Source organism: Strix uralensis, chromosome 3, assembly GCF_047716275.1.
Source record: "Strix uralensis isolate ZFMK-TIS-50842 chromosome 3, bStrUra1, whole genome shotgun sequence".
In the NCBI taxonomy this organism is placed as follows: Eukaryota; Metazoa; Chordata; class Aves; order Strigiformes; family Strigidae; genus Strix; species Strix uralensis.
In genome coordinates, this window is record NC_133974.1 from 4,613,201 (window position 1) to 4,629,343 (window position 16,143).

The following is a 16,143-nucleotide window of genomic DNA, read 5'->3' on the forward strand; positions in this document are numbered from 1 at the left end:
CACTTAAACTGCTAGGGAACAATGATAAGTTCTAGAAACAAATCTTACAGGAATTTTGGTGTCCTTCAGAGCACTTGGCATCTTATGTGTAGAGAAAAAACAAAGTTAGATGATTAAAGCAAGACTATAAGTATATAGGAACTGAGTGATGATGAGAAATATATAACAAAGGAAAAAAAAAATCACTGTAAAATTGTTGTTTCTGAAACATCAACAAGAATTTAATTAATTTTATTGAAACAATCATTTACAGGGAGACTGGGATGAGAAAATACAGTGATAGTTATGAGATCAGAATTCTTGGGACACCTTTGATCCTGCAGGGTCTGACATCGCTTTCCTCATCAATGTATGATCACAATCCAGTGTGAATTATGGTCAACAGAATCACTGGGAGATGTGAGATGACTGAAGATCTGTAAAGAGTTGCAAGGATTCTGTCAGAGCCCTTGGACAACCCAGAAGTAAAATGTGTGGATCTATTCCTACAGTAATTTCTCCGGTGTTTCTAGCCCTTCAGTGTTGTTGGACCCCAAGAGACTTTCTGATTACTTCTGCTCTAGTAGTCCTAGTTCCCAGATAAGGAGCTTCTCTTTTTCATGTAAAATTTCAAAGTCTCTTCTTTGATGGTAATATTTGCAATATCATTTTAGGAACACCATTTATTTCTACCTCCCTGTGTTGCCATGCTGTAAAAAAAATAGCTATTTTTCCAGTTTATAGAGGAGAATTTGTGGTTCAGAGAGATTAAGCAATTTGCTATATATCATTAGCACACCTGTGTCAGTATAAGAAAAGAAATGTTGAGCTCAACATCTCAGAGGTTTTTTTTCGGTTCTTGGCTGGGATGTTTCCATTCGTTTTAACTCATAAGTCAGCATTAAAACACAGATGGTATGCGCAGAAAGCGCCCTGTTCCACTGCTGAACAAAGCCCTCAGCTCCTGATAAGGCTGCAGAAAATGCTGGTTCGTTTTGCACAAATTGATCCTTTGGACTCATCCTGAACTCCACTGTACTGAGCTGCTCTTTGCTGGCAGGCTATTTTTGCTTTTTAGAGTAGAACTCGCCAAGTAATTATCCGATAGGATTTCTCTTTTTAGTCTCAGCTTGTCACATTCTTATTTTTGCATATCTCATGATGGCTGCTTGTCAGTCATGTCACTCATTTGAGGCAAGATGCCTAAGGTCATCATTAGCTCATGGCTTGATTGTCTGGAGATGAAACCCCAGACATTTCTGATGTCTCTTATCGTGCTTGTGGTAAGAGCTCTAATACATTCACTCCCCTTCTTTTCAGTACTAGTAAGAACCCCCATATTGACATCCCAGGGGGTAAATCACTGTACTTCATGAAATGGACATGTGTTAGTGATGATAATTTCTCAGTCTTATAACAACAATTAGGGCACAAGTGAGTTTCACCAATTGACTATCTTTTCAAACTTCTCCAGTACCTCTATTGTGTAGCTCCCATCTTTAGCTATGAGCTGAGTTCCATCTTGCAGTAACATAACATTCCTGCACAACTATTCAAATTGCATGAAAATGGAATGCTGTTGATGTATGGAGAGCAATTTTTCATCCCTGATCACATAAAAAGTGGTTTGAAAAGTTCATTGCACCATCTGCATCCCCTTCAATTAATCTCTCAGCCTTTGTCTGTTTGGCTTTTACCCTTTCCAAGCCATTTAGTTTCCTTTAACTGATCATAGAATCACAGAATGGTTTGGGTTGGAAGGGACCTCAAAGATCATTTAGTCCCACACCCTTGTCACGGGCAGGGACACCTTCCACTAGCCCAGGTTGCTCAAAGTCCCATCCAGCCTGGCCTTGAACCCTTCCAGGGAGGAGACAGCCACAGCTTCTCTGAGCAACCTGTGCCAGTGTCTCACTACCCTCATAGTAAAGAACTTCTTCCTTACATCTAGTCTAAATCTACTGTCTTTCAGATTAAAGCCTCTTGTCCTATCACTACATGACCTTGTAAAAAGTCCCTCTCTAGCTTTCTTGTAGGCCCCCTCAGGTACTGGGAGGCTACTATACGTTCTCCCCGGAGCCTTCTCTTCTCCAGGCTGAACACCCCCAACTCTCTCAGCCTGTCCTCACAGGGGAGGTGCTCCAGCCCCCTGATCATCTTCATGGCCTCCTTTGAACCTGCCTGAGCAGATCCATGTCCTTCTTATGTTGGGGGCCCCAGAGCTGGACACAGCACTGCAGGTGGGATCTCACGAGAGTAGAGTAGAAGGGGATAATCCCCTTCCTCAACCTGCTGGCCACACTTCTCTTGATGCAGCCCAGGACACGGTTGGCTTTCTGTGCTGCAAGTGCACATTGTTGGCTCAAAGTCAGTTTTCCATCCACTAAAACCCCCAAGTCCTTCTCTGCAGGGCTGCTCTCAATCCACTCATCACCCAGCCTGTATTTGTGCTTGGGATTGCCCTGACCCATGTGCAGGACCTTGTACTTGACCTTGTTGAACTTCATGAGGTTTGCACAGGCCCACCTCTCCAGCCTGTCCAGGTCCTCTGGATGACATCCGTTCCCTGCAGCATCTTGACCACACCACACAGCTTGGTGTCATCAGAAAACTTGCTGAGGGTGCATTCAATCCTCCTGTTCATGTCTCCAACAGCACCGTGTTAAACAGCGTCGGTCCCAACACAAACCCCTGAGGAACACTGCTCGTCACTGCTCTCCACTTGGACGTCAAACTGTTGACCACAACTCTTTGAGTGTGACCATCCAGCCAATTCCTTATCCACCGAGTGATCGTACCGTCTAGGGAAAGGATTGGGTTCACATAGGCATATTTAGCCATAACATGTGGACATCAACATGTGAGCTGGCTGTTTCAGTAGAGAGTTAGTCAATACAGTCAGCAGAGCCACTGCACAGTGGGACTGGCTGACAGAGGTATCTAGTGCAGTTACAGTCTGTGCTGTGTTGTCTGATCTTTGCTAGCTCAGACAGCCAGAGAAAGTGGAAACATCTCCATTAAGAAACCTAGATGTAGGTGAATGAATCTCCCTGGAAACATGGTTCAGTTGTCTAACTGTGTTTGTATCACATTGGGCACCCTCAGGTTTCCTATCTGGCCTCCAGCTTCTGCTTAAAAAGCCACTGTTCTGTCATTGATCCCTGTCTTGTATCTGCCAACCTCACATAGTGGATTTGGAGGGCACTAGGACACTCAGATGGCATTAGACATCTAAATTTAGGCAACTGAATCCCATCCTACGTGTTTCACTTCTTATTCGATGAACATTCATCTCTCAATTCTGGCTGCTGATTCTTACTCCACACCTATCCATCTCATCTCTTCTGTTTATTTGGCAGCACCACCTGTAAGAGGCAACCTATATGACATTTCCTTGTTACAAGCTGTTTTTACAGGCTTCTTTGCAGAGTGCAGTCTGAACACCTGAAGGAACAGCTCAGGAAGGAGAACCAACACTAGGTGACTATCCAGCTGTGTATTGACCATGAATAAAAACTCTTCAGACTTTCTGGTGACAATAGACTCAAAATAGCTGGGTAACTAGAGTCCAAGAAGTTTTGGATTCAGGATACACAGAACTAACAGTAGAGATGGCCACAGCAAGATACTTAGCAAAATCTATTTGCCAATGGAAGGGAGGGGTTGTTATCTCAGAGATTTCCTTTTTCTTATATACAACAGCTGTTACAAAGTGTTATGTGGTAAAGAAAGGAAAGGCTAGAAGGGAGGAAACACCCACCATTCTAGGAAAGAATTGAATGGGGTTTGCTATGGAAAAAGAAAAAAACACAACAGAAAACTGTCAGGAAGAACATCTGGAATGAAACTGAAATATGAAAACAATGGAAAATGCCTTTGAAACTCAACAGCAAACTAGATACAGGCTACAGTCCAGAATAAGTGAAAATCTGGATAGAAAAAACACACCTCTTTTTCTGTTCTCCTTTTTTTTTTTTTTTTTCTCCCCCTATTTTCACATAGTAGTGTTTTATTGTCTCCAGAGGTTAGACCTGATGAAGAATTATGAACCAGCTGCAACTATTGTGCTAACAGTTCTGTGCTGCAATCCAGGCAGCTGGACCTCACACTTTTTCAGGAAAGTATGTAATTAGTGGTGATGTTATTAGAAGCATAAGTTGTTTCTTATACATAGGATTATCATATATGGGGCTTTTTTGCACTCTGTAGGGCATGCATTGCAGTGCCAGCACTCCCTGGAAGTTTAGGTTTAGATACCCCTTCTAGAAAGTCGCACACCTTGCAGTGAGGCCATTTGACGTAACATCTATCATCAGACAGACAGTGAAGGCACAAACCCACTGTGCAGTGTCTGTGCAGAAAGCACAGGAAAGCATAGGAAATTGCACGGTTGCGGTGTACACACCAACAGTTTGACTTGTGTCTGCACTGAAGAAATACCTGAGATATCCAGAGTGGACAAAACACTGCTCAGGAGCACTGCTCAGGCTAGCAGGTATGTGTTGTATCTGGACAGATAACCAAACACTTCAAATTCCTGATAAACTTTCCAGTTGGAAGAACACACATTTGAGGAAACCCTGCCTATTTTGTGCGTACGCTGTCTTTAGTCCCTCACCACCTTTTCTGTACATCTCACCAGACGCTCTGCCAGCTTTTGGTTGCAATTGCCTTTTTTCTGTTTCTCTGCTAGCAGTGCCTTATTATCTCACCTTATGAACAACCAGGTCGTTCATCCAGTTGGTAAGCCTTCCAGTGAAGTGGGATCCGTTTCTGTGCGTCCCATGGACAGAATGGGTAATTTGACAGTTTGATGTGATCTTATGTAGGACTTGTTCACCACAATAAAGTGGGACAAGTAATGTGAAGTTTTCACCTCCAGAGTTCAAAGACAGGCACTTAAAGCCCAGATCCTTCACATATGTGTTTCAGAAGTTATGATTCCAGTGTTCATGACAACTTGGTAGTTTTAACAAAACTACTTATTACAAGAGCTGTGATTTCATGTGCCAGTTACTTCTTAAGTTGATGAAACTTATCCAGCCCCAGTGACTTATGTGCATTAACTATTTTGGATTTCCCTATGAGTAAGCTGTGGTAGCTGCCATTTCCATATCTTCATTTTCATGAGCCATTCTTTAGGGCTGTATTTAGAATAAGCCAAAGTGCATATGTCAGACCTTACTCATCTTTTCCCTTTGTTTTCCTTCATTCTTCATCCATTCACACAGAGAGCATTACCTTTTCAAGACCTGTGTCTTATATTTTGAACATTCTTTCTTTCCTAATTCTTCACTTCCAAATTATTGCTGACTTTGCTGGCCCATGTCTTTAATTATTTTTTTTTTTTCCCCATTTGTGTCATCTTTTCTTCTTGCTTTCAGTATCTTCACAGCACTTTGGGTCACTGATGAAAATTAGCACACCACAGGACCTGCAAGACCAGACCTGTTTTCGTCAAAGCCCCTGTTCTAGTCAGTCAGCCTGTAAATTAACATGTGCCATGTTCATGTTGAACCAGTGTAGTTTGTTAATCAGCAAGTTTTGTGCTACTAAGTCAAGTGCCTTGGAGAAGCCAATTATATTATATCAAAGCTATTATCTTTATCAACTAAACCTGTAATCTCATTAAAAGATGATATCAAGGAAGTTTCACAGGACTTTTTTTCTATAAAACAGGTTGATTGGCATTAATTATATCATCCACCTTTAATGATTTATTAATTGTGTTCAGAGTTGGACATTCCATTTTTATTTATTTTTCCCCTAGAATCAGTGTCAAGTTGATGGGCCTGTAATTACCGGGGGCTCTTACTTTTATCTTTGTTTGAAATATTGGCACAATATTAGCTTTCTTCGAGCATTCTGAGACATCGTGAGTGATCCCAAAATTACTGAAAATTCTGCCGGAATAGCTCAATGAGTTTCTGGGCCAACTCTTCTGCAGCACTTGCATTCAAGTTACTGAAATCCATTGATTTAAAACCATGGAACTATTAATGGAAATAAGCTAGCATTAAGATTATTTTTGATCTAAATAGACTTAAAACAAATCTATTTTTTCTACTCAAAGATATATCCTGTGTTCTTTTGTGTCATATACTATTTACAGTTTCCAGCCACTGAAGAATTTCTGTGAACATTATGCTTCCCATTTCTTGATTTCTTTTCTGAGGATTTAATATGGTGATAAGTTATTATGAATAGTTTTATTATAACTTCTTTGTTTCTCAGTCTGATTATATTTTTATTTTGTGTGTTTTTCCTTTAACAAGGGTAACATTCTTTAACGTATTGTCATGCTCTTTAGGATTAAAATTCACAAATTTTAGCCAAATGTAGATGTAATTTTTTTAAAGGAGTGATACCTTCCAATTCAAGCCTTTAAAATCCCCATTTGCAAGCATTTGTCTATGATTTTTAAGCCTAGAAGCCTAGTTAAAAATTGTTTTAAAATTGAGCTGAGAATTGGATATATCACATAGCTATTTGTAACTGACTAAACTAGAAGAATTAGTAAATGCTTTGTGAACAGGAGTAGAATAATAGCACCAATAATAACACCAACAGTAATCCATAATGATAATTAATAATAATCCCCTACTTTAAGGGGACATAATCATGATTAGGTAATGGTAATTGTGAATAACATTGTAAGATCAATATAAAGGCCTCCAAACATTTTTGTTGATTCTCTCTTTGGTCTTCAGTGCAATAACTTTATCCCAGGGGGTAAGGTTGACCTGAGGATTGGGAAAGGTATGTTCAGGCTGACTATTTGAAATCACAACTTGCTGTGAAGGTGAAGCAGGAAAACAATCACTCTGCGTACAAAAATACACACAAATGTCTACTTAACTCTTCCGCTGCTGTAGGTGGATATATGTCTAACCTAGTGCATCAGTGGCAAAAGTGCTTATCACTAGTTTTGCTTTGTGAAAGTAATATTTGGTTACAGCCCTAGTCCTGGTTTTCTTCTGTTCAAACAACAGTTATTGAGTTAAACAAGTCAAAGATGGTTTGGATGGACAATGGACACTGTAAAATCAAATTCCCTCCATGTCCCCAGAGAAGATACGAGCTCGCTGGTGTGATGTATATTAGATGGGGAGCATGCAAGTCTTGTACTGTTTGTCTTTTACCCAGTTAAAAGCTGTACAAATAATTTAAATATCCACAGATACCAGTCAGACACTGGTGGGGGACAATGAATTTATTCATTTCACTTAATTAAAAAATACTCTCAAAGAGGAATGTTTCTTTAGGATACAAAATCAACTCTCTTTTCCAAACTAGTAATTTTTAAGTATAAAAAGAACATGACAGGCCAGCTAATTTTGTACAGATATGTATATATTTTTTAGTTCTACATCTGCTGCATTTTTCTGTTGCATAATTGATTTAATCTCTAATTTTAAAGGAACGCCGAACTCTTTTACTGGACTCCTCATACATTTCTCCAGGGCAAAAACTGTCCTACTTTTTCCTCCTTAGTATCTGTTTAGTGCTGGGCCATTTTCTTCTGAAACTATAAACTACCCTTGGTGAAATAAATGAAGTCACAGTTGGAATACAGTTTACTGTACAGACTTATTACCACAAGATAAGAGCACCATCACACACACCAAAACTTCTTGGGCATTTTCTTTTCCACTACTCTTTTCCCTCAATCTTTCCATTGGTCTGAAAGTCTATTTTACCCATCCTGGCTGCAGAACTCATGATTACCTGGAAAATGGTGAAATTGTAAAGGAGCAGAAAGGCAAAAATGGGCTAATAAGGGAAACACTAGTTCAGCCATTTAGACTTTTAAATCTGGATTCACACACCCCAGTTCCTTCTCAAGTTCAGCATTACAAAAGCCACTGATACCTCTGTGGTGGGTTGTTGTTGTTTTATTTTTATTGCAGGTTCTTTCCAACATCCCCTAGAAAGGGATTTAAAGCTGCTGGTCCTTCTTCGGGCATCTGAAGGGATTTACTGTGATCGTCTGGAGGAAATAAATGTCCACCCAGGGAGTATTGGTATGAAAAATGAGTTCACTTTTTCATAGGAAACCATGTTGTTGAGGCTGTTATTGTATCATACAGGAAAACATCTAACAAAGTTACATATATTTTCTGAGCTAAAATTTTTAACTTTCACCAGGCCAATTCACGGATTTTCTGTGGAGATTTTGTTTAGGTAAAATTTGACAGAAGTGAGCAACTAATCAGATCAAATCCTGAAGTCTTTATATGAGAAACTAGAGAGGACTTCAAAGGACTTATACACATATACAAGGGTTTGTCTTGGTTCTAGACTTGAGATTTGTAAAAGGTATTTGTCAAAGTTGAAGGTATTAAAACTAAGATGACCTTGTTGAGTGGAGAGAAATGCACATTGCCATAGGGTATTTGGTCTCAGTTATCTTTGGTCTCTCCTAGGATGAAACAAATTGCCCTCAAGTTTCCAGGCTAAGACGATGAACTTAAACTCATATCACTATTTTTAAATGCCTGACTTAAGTGAGATGAATTTCTAGATGGATCCAAATACACATATTAAATATTTCCAAGCATTTGGACCCATAGAAAGATGGACAAAAGAAGGTTTATGTTAACTTTTACATGTCCTCATATAATTATGGTTAAAGAAATGTTGACTTTTCAGTTTTCTCTTTTTTAAATGTTTTCTATTTTTTTATGTTTTAAAATATATTTTAAACAATACTTGAGTATTACAAGACTTTGTTTATTGCTGAACTTTTGTAAAGACAATAGAAATTCAAACTACTATCAAAAGAAATTGCCTGGATCAGTATTTGTAGAATATTAAAGAAATTCAGAGAAACAAACAAACAAACAAAAAACCCCAATTTGTTTCTGATTGATAGTGACATTGAGAAACTATTGCACACATTGACCAAGTAATTACAAACTTCTAGCAAATAGCTAAGTGGAATGTTTGGAAGGCAAGACAGAAACCTAATTGTCAGAGGAAATGGATTCTGAGGGGTTTTTTAAGTCTAAATTACTTAGGAGTTGAAGTATAGCAAGAGCTAGCAATTCGACTTCCTGTGATTTTAGGGGCTAGAAAAGAAGACAGATGCATTGCTGCAGTTTAGCACTCTATCACAGATCAAATGAGACTTCACAACTGTTCACCCTATCCTCTTAAACCACAGCAAATGCAAGATCATGGAAGTTTTTCTGAATGTCTGTCTTGGTGGGATAATCAGGGTTGCATTACCAATGCTTGCTGCAGTCTGCTTTTGGACTATAATGGCACAATATGTCATGGAAAAAGTTGTCCATGGAGGAGATTAACCCAAGCAGTAAAATGGGTTCACTAAATACTTGAAGAACAACTCCTCTGAAACAATCTGTCACTATAAGAGATTCAGAACAAATGTTAAACTTACTCAAACTGAAAGGTTTCAGATCAGGTCAGCAAATTGAAACAAAACATTTCAATACAGGAATTCAGAATTTTTTTCATGCTTCAAATGTAATCTTCTTGGAACATGTCATCTATATGAATAGTTCCTATATTTTGGCTTTTTGTGCTGCTTTTGGATCGCCTTTCTGGAAAGAAATAGTGATTTTTTTCACAGATCAGAAAAATAAATAATAGCTGAGCAATTTTTTTTGTATTGTTCACTCCTGGAGTTTTTACTTAATTTGTTTACTTGGGTAGATTTATTTTTTAAGGTAGATACCTTTGCCTGCAATTCCAGTTTGAGATAATGAGACTTCTATGGTACCATCCCCTTTCTTGTGTTTACATGTGATGGTCATTTTACTTTATTAATGATTTATTTCTAGTTCCCTTTGTATTGCAAGTGGAGGCTATGTGTTGTTCTTACACTTTTCATAAAATATAGTCACATTCTTTAATAAATATAAGATTTCCCTGTATTTATTTATTGGTTCAGTTCTTCTCAAGTCTCTCTTTCCCCTAACCTTTGAACACCTGCTTCTGTTCTTTCCAGGGGTTTATGGACAAGTGCAAATTTATAGTGCATATCCTAAGACATCTTGGACACATCTGGGAACTAACGTTGATCCTGGCAATGAAAGGTGGTATTTTTCCCAAATATGCCTCCAAATATTAAGTTTTGGCTCCTGTTCCTATGACTTGTATTAAAGTTCCTATGAGTTGTATTACTCTTTTCCTTTGTGACAGGCTCTGTTTAAACTATGTCTAGGTAGAAAAAGAACAACTATGTTACATCTTGCAAGAAAATGATACTATTTTTAGATTAATTTTAATTCTGAACAACAAAGCTGAGCCAGCCTCCCTCCCTCCCTCCCTCCCTCCCTTCCCCTCTTCCCCTCTTCCCCCCTTCCCTCCTTCCCTTCCCTTCCCTTCCCTTCCCTTCCCTTCCCTTCCCTTCCCTTCCCTTCCCTTCCCTTCCCTTCCCTTCCCTTCCCTTCCCTTCCCTTCCCTTCCCTTCCCTTCCCTTCCCTTCCCTTCCCTTCCCTTCCCTTCCCTTCCCTTCCCTTCCCTTCCCTTCCCTTCCCTTCCCTTCCCTTCCCTTCCCTTCCCTTCCCTTCCCTTCCCTTCCCTTCCCTTCCCTTCCCTTCCCTTCCCTTCCCTTCCCTTCCCTTCCCTTCCCTTCCCTTCCCTTCCCTTCCCTTCCCTTCCCTTCCCTTCCCTTCCCTTCCCTTCCCTTCCCTTCCCTTCCCTTCCCTTCCCTTCCCTTCCCTTCCCTTCCCTTCCCTTCCCTTCCCTTCCCTTCCCAACTCCCCTTCCCAACTCCCCTTCCCAACTCCCCTTCCCCATACAAATCATGTTCTTCAGCATCTTAGATCAGTCCTTTATCAATTGTTTTCTGGAGTGAACATATTAATTGCTCCTATTAGAGTCAATCTTTCTGGTGTATATAATTAATGTCAATTAGCTCAAAGAATATAAGGCTGCCTGCATAGCCTGAAGAGTAAGGTTTCTGTCTGGGATGTGAGTCTTCCGAGGTATAGACACATTTTCACTTAACCTTGGCAAAAATAGCTTTGAAATGCTACTTTTTCTCTTTCCTGATGCTGTCCATCCATAAGCTTTCACAGTCCCTGCAGCAGATTCATCTTCATCATCACTTACCCATGAATTCAGTCTGAAGGCTTAGCCAAAACCATCACCTAAGGCACGTTAAGTAGACTTGCCATAGATGTTAAGTGAACAGGTATATATGGCCTGGAGTTCAAACCTTTCATCTGAACCAGAGAACATGTCTGCTTCTCCTCTGTACGTGCACCGACCATTAGTTGGGGTGGGTGGGCACCTACCTTGCCCTCTCTGGAGCTCTCATCCTTGATTCTGTTACACAAAATTGGTATTGCCTTTTGGTCTAATTCTTTCAAGTGCTTCTTTTTAAACTGAAATATGTGTATTCAAGAAAAAAATTCTGTTAGTCAGGCCTAGCAAAAACTCATTGGAAGAGTTTCTATCTGGATAGAGGTGAAATATCAGCATTTAGGGAATTATTTGGAAACTCATTGTAAAGATGGCAATGGAAGTACAAAGACCTTACCAGTAGGATTTGTCTGGTTTTGGGTCTCACGCAGTTGAGTGTCTAGTGTAGATTAATTGTTTAGGATTGCTGTACAGTCAATGGAAAGACAGATACTTCCAGATGTGGATTCAAACCATGCAACATTAGAATCACCCTCTGGAAATTCTTCTCTTTCCCTGATTAGGATGGGAGTTCAGAGTAAACAGATTCTTGACTGAAGCATGCCAGTGAAATACTTGGATGAAAGGGATCCAGGCTAGTATTGGTCTGCTGCCCAGATGTTTTATGTGAAATATCGTGAAGTGTTAAGATACAAGTATTTGGAGTTTATTCATCCACCTTAAATATCTCAGAAAAAATTGTTTCCATTGTTAAAAGAAAGAAAAAGCAAAAAACCCCAAAGTTATTTATCATGAAAGGTTTACTAAGAGCAAGCTAAGAGTTAATGTGGTTAGATACAGGAAATAAGCAAGTCAGTGCTAGAATATGAAAGCTGAAGGAAGTGGCTTTTTTATTGACTGAGAGAAGCTGCTCCATATATTTTCCATCATGAATCAGCACATGAGTTAGGGAAGGACTTATGCTTTCAAAAAGAAGGAGAAGAAAAAAAAGTACTTACAGCGAAAACCTTAATTAGTATTTCAATGGATTAGTATCTTAGATGGTGTATATTACAGACCATATTTTCATTTGTTTACTGATTCCTCTTATTAGACTTTGAAATGCAAGAGTCAAAAAAGTTAAATTTGGGTCTGCAAGACATAAATTGTTATTGGAGTGTATGCCTGGGAACAGGCTTAAGATTCAACTTCTAGTATGGGTTGCATGTGAACTGTCAAAAATCCCGAATATATGTCACAATTACTCTTCCTCAATGTGGTTTTGCTTCCTCTTTGCCAGTGCATTTAACCTTGAACAATACATAGTTTTCAGTCGTTCTAGCACTCTCCTGCCATTTCAGAAGATATTCAGTGCTTCATCTAAGCAAAAAAAATCAAAATTTTGGTAGACTTCTCTAATGAATGTTCACAGGTGCTGAAAACTGAAAGCATTCATCCTGAGCCTAACTCATCTTTGAAAAAAACTGAGAGAGGAGACACTAGGAAAACTTGGCAACATAGCTCACTAGTTACATCCCTTTAGGACTTTCCTTCCTCTCTGCACTTCTGTCACTCTTGACTGCATGATGAGGCATTCTCTGAATTCGTTCAGTAGCCTGTTTTCTCAACAATTACCAGAGGAATATAGATCATCACCTGGCCAGCACCAGTCACACCTGCAAAGGTGTTCATCAAATATATATAAACACTGATCATTATCCATTTTGCTTTCACTAAATGCTTTTATTTTCTCTATGTGAAGCTAAAAAAAATCCTGAGCTACAAATATGACTTTGAATGCAAAGGGGCACCTTCTGTTCAGGATTAAACAGATAAATGTAGGTGTCTTTTTAATGTTCAAAAAAGTACTTAAGCTCCCATTAGAGTCAGCAGAGTTCTAGGTGCTGGAGCCTAGAGGGTTATTCAGGTACCAAGGGCAGGATTCATGTATCTAAACATAGGTTTTAGACTCATCTGAGGTGCCTTTGGGTTCATATGAGATGCCTTTGAGTCCCATCCATGGCTTCCACCTGTGTCTCCAGGAATGCTCCATGAACAAGTCCTATCAGATCTTAGATATCCTGGAACATCTCAGATAGCAAGAGGTGCTCTTGTTTAAGGAATCAAATCCTGCTCTATGTGCCAGTTCAGAGAGCTGAATTGCATTCTGCCCACTATCAACTGTACCGATCAACTATAGTGGAAGTTTGAATGCCAAGTGCACACACACACCCCTACACATGGACACCTACATATTGTTGTCTAAGTCCAAAACTGACTATATAAGGTATTCGTGGCACCGAAAATGGTCTGACATGTCTTTGGTAGGCAACTTGAGCCCTGCAACTCTGTACTAGAACTGTATTACCTTATTAGTCAGTGGTGTGAAATAGATGTTTCAGGATTAATTTCCTCCCGCATATTTTAGACATCTGTTTTTGCAGAAAGCCTTAAAGGGGTTTTTCCTAGAGCGTAGCCTGTGGATTCTTTCTGAGATCTGCCTAGGCAAAACTGTTGTTAATTTTTTAGGAAATCTGTAAGCGCAACTCTCATAAACGTAATGACATTGATTTAATATCTTGGAATTACAGGATTTTTGTGAGGGAAGAAGTAGATTGGAATCACGGTGGAGATATTGTGATCAGCTCTTCCTCCTATGAAGCCCACCAAGCTGAAGTAGTTACACTGAAAGAAGTCAATGGTCATAGCATAAGGATTCATGAGCGCCTTCTGCACAGACATATTGGTAAAGAATCTGTCTTTCCATTTGAGACAGTTTTTTTCCGAAGCATTGACCTTCCATTTCATATCTCACCAAGATCAGTTCTACTTTATTGGCATATCTTCATTTCTTTCTCCCTATGCTTTTTTCTTGGTGTTTTGGTACTGAAGACATCATTCTCAGCATTGCATAGAATAGCTGATTCTAACATGAATTTCTGGAAATAGAATTAATTCAGTGCTGAATACTTTTGGAAAACTTCTGTATGTTTCATGTCTTAAGTAGAACTGGTTAACAGAGAGAGAAAGTAACTGAAATTTTAAAGGAAAAAAAAAAGAGCAGATATTTTTAGGCCATTTGCACCGTTTCTGTGGTGTGTCAAAAACTGATTTTTTTTTTTTTTTCAAATTTCAAAGTAATTAGATTAATAGAGTTTAAAGTACAAACTTTTATTAATTCTATGGCATGAAACTAATGTGTTTATTTGTGATCCAATATGTAAACAAACATAAAATCTGTATATAGCTCTATTTCCTCTGTAGATTACACAGGATCTGCATTTAAATGGAAAAAGTGATGTATTGTTGATAATTTCTTTACTTTTATTTCAGAGTATAAGGTAAATTTATTACCATCTACTTAATTTTTTTTTTTTTTAAAAAAGAATTTTAATAACAAGTCAAATTCTGAAGCTCCAAACCCAGGATTTTTCCTGTGCATAGCAATATTTTTTTAATTTGGTCTTTATTCAAACTAGTAGGCACAGAAGTTGGTATGATTAATAAAAAGGCTCAGAAATATTGTGTTTTAAATGGCTATACTTGTGTTAGTAAACAAAGCTTTACTTGGAACTGAACCCTGTTCTGTGATTATCCGTAGCGTTAATCAATAGTAGCCTCCATGGTATAGTTTTGTGTGAAAACTGCATTTAAAAAAAAAAAAGCAGTTCAAAAGATAGCACATCTAGAGCCCATTTCCAATAGTTTATGCATGGTCTTTCTATTTTGCAGGGAAGGAAGAAACCTGCCAGTCAGTCTTGGGGCCAGAGAATGGTTCTTAACTTATTTTCTTAGCTAATGTAGATATAAAAATGTATCTTGAGATTAAATGTTTGCATACACATTGAGTACTGCAGCAGTTGTTCGATATAGGTGGAAAAAAAAGGACTTATGGGAGAATTAATAGCTATGTAAATACTGGGATTCACTTGGGCAAATGTAAATATCTGCAGTAAATGTTCACACGTGAGCTAGTCACTCTCAGAGCCCTTGATAATCAAAGCAGAAAAATACATACTGCTCACCTGTATTTCATCGCCCCCTAAAGCAGACGTATAAAATAGATAACAAATTGCACTTGAGAGTTGCTCTCCATTGTACATAAAACCAGTTTGGATAACTAAATCATATCTGTAGATATCTAAAGTCACCTGAGATTAATTCCACGCTAGACATCTGCATAAACTCTCTCAAAAGCCTCATTTAGAAAGACTTTATTTAGAAAACACACACAACCAAAACTCCTTAGCAAATTGGTTTTTAGCATTGCCATTGGTCTGATCCTAACAAGAATTCATGGAGATCAACTCTGCAGTGTACTGAAGAATAACTAACTCCAGCACATATAGCTTAGAAAAAACGAAGCGTGAATCTGTTCATTGATTTGGCAGCTGCACACCGCAGGGAAAAGATTTAGCACCTCCTTTTTCTAAAAATGAAATATGTTGGTAAAATACAAGTGCATGGTGAATATTTGATGGGCAGGTGGCCTTTCTGGTTTTGTGTTGATGCATGTAGAGAGTGCTGGAGGAAAAACACACCTGAATGTCAGTGCAGATTCTACAGAGAAGCTGTGCATAAGCTGTCAGGCTTTATGTCCCTCAAAGCACTGGTTTATAGGTATGATAGACACTTATCACATTTTGTTTCTTGAAACTCTCCAGGGCATTTCCATGACACAGAAGATGGTAGACGCATCCCTTTGGCTGCAGAGGTTGGACTCCTCACACGGAACATACAGATCAAGTCTGATGTGACTTGTGCTGGGAGGATGCTGGTGGGACGATTTACAGACTCCAGTGGGACGGTGTTTGAAGGTAGTTGAGATTCACCTCTCCTCATCCATCCGACTAGTTCTGCCCAAGGAAACACAGTCTACCACCAGGTGCATCCATTCACATGTACTATGCAGTTCTATGCAAACTGACTGTGCGACATGTGTGAAACATGAGTATTAATAATATAAATAATGCAATGTATTTTAGGAGGGGCTGTTTTGTGGTTAGTTGGTTTGTACTATAACTTTATACATATTTATGAACAAATACCCATTACTGGCAATACACTGAC

At 38.9% G+C, this 16,143-nt stretch overlaps 1 protein-coding gene across 1 annotated transcript in view; it reads left to right on the forward strand.

Annotated features, from left to right (window-relative positions):
• The window catches only part of PKHD1 (PKHD1 ciliary IPT domain containing fibrocystin/polyductin), a 271,278-nt gene that overhangs the window by 175,833 nt on the left and 79,302 nt on the right, over nucleotides 1–16,143 (forward strand). The window contains exons 53-56 of the mRNA XM_074861360.1: nucleotides 7,890–8,003; nucleotides 9,953–10,040; nucleotides 13,665–13,819; nucleotides 15,738–15,890. Of these exons, the coding sequence (XP_074717461.1) occupies nucleotides 7,890–8,003; nucleotides 9,953–10,040; nucleotides 13,665–13,819; nucleotides 15,738–15,890 (510 nt within the window). The remainder of the gene's footprint in view (nucleotides 1–7,889; nucleotides 8,004–9,952; nucleotides 10,041–13,664; nucleotides 13,820–15,737; nucleotides 15,891–16,143) is intronic.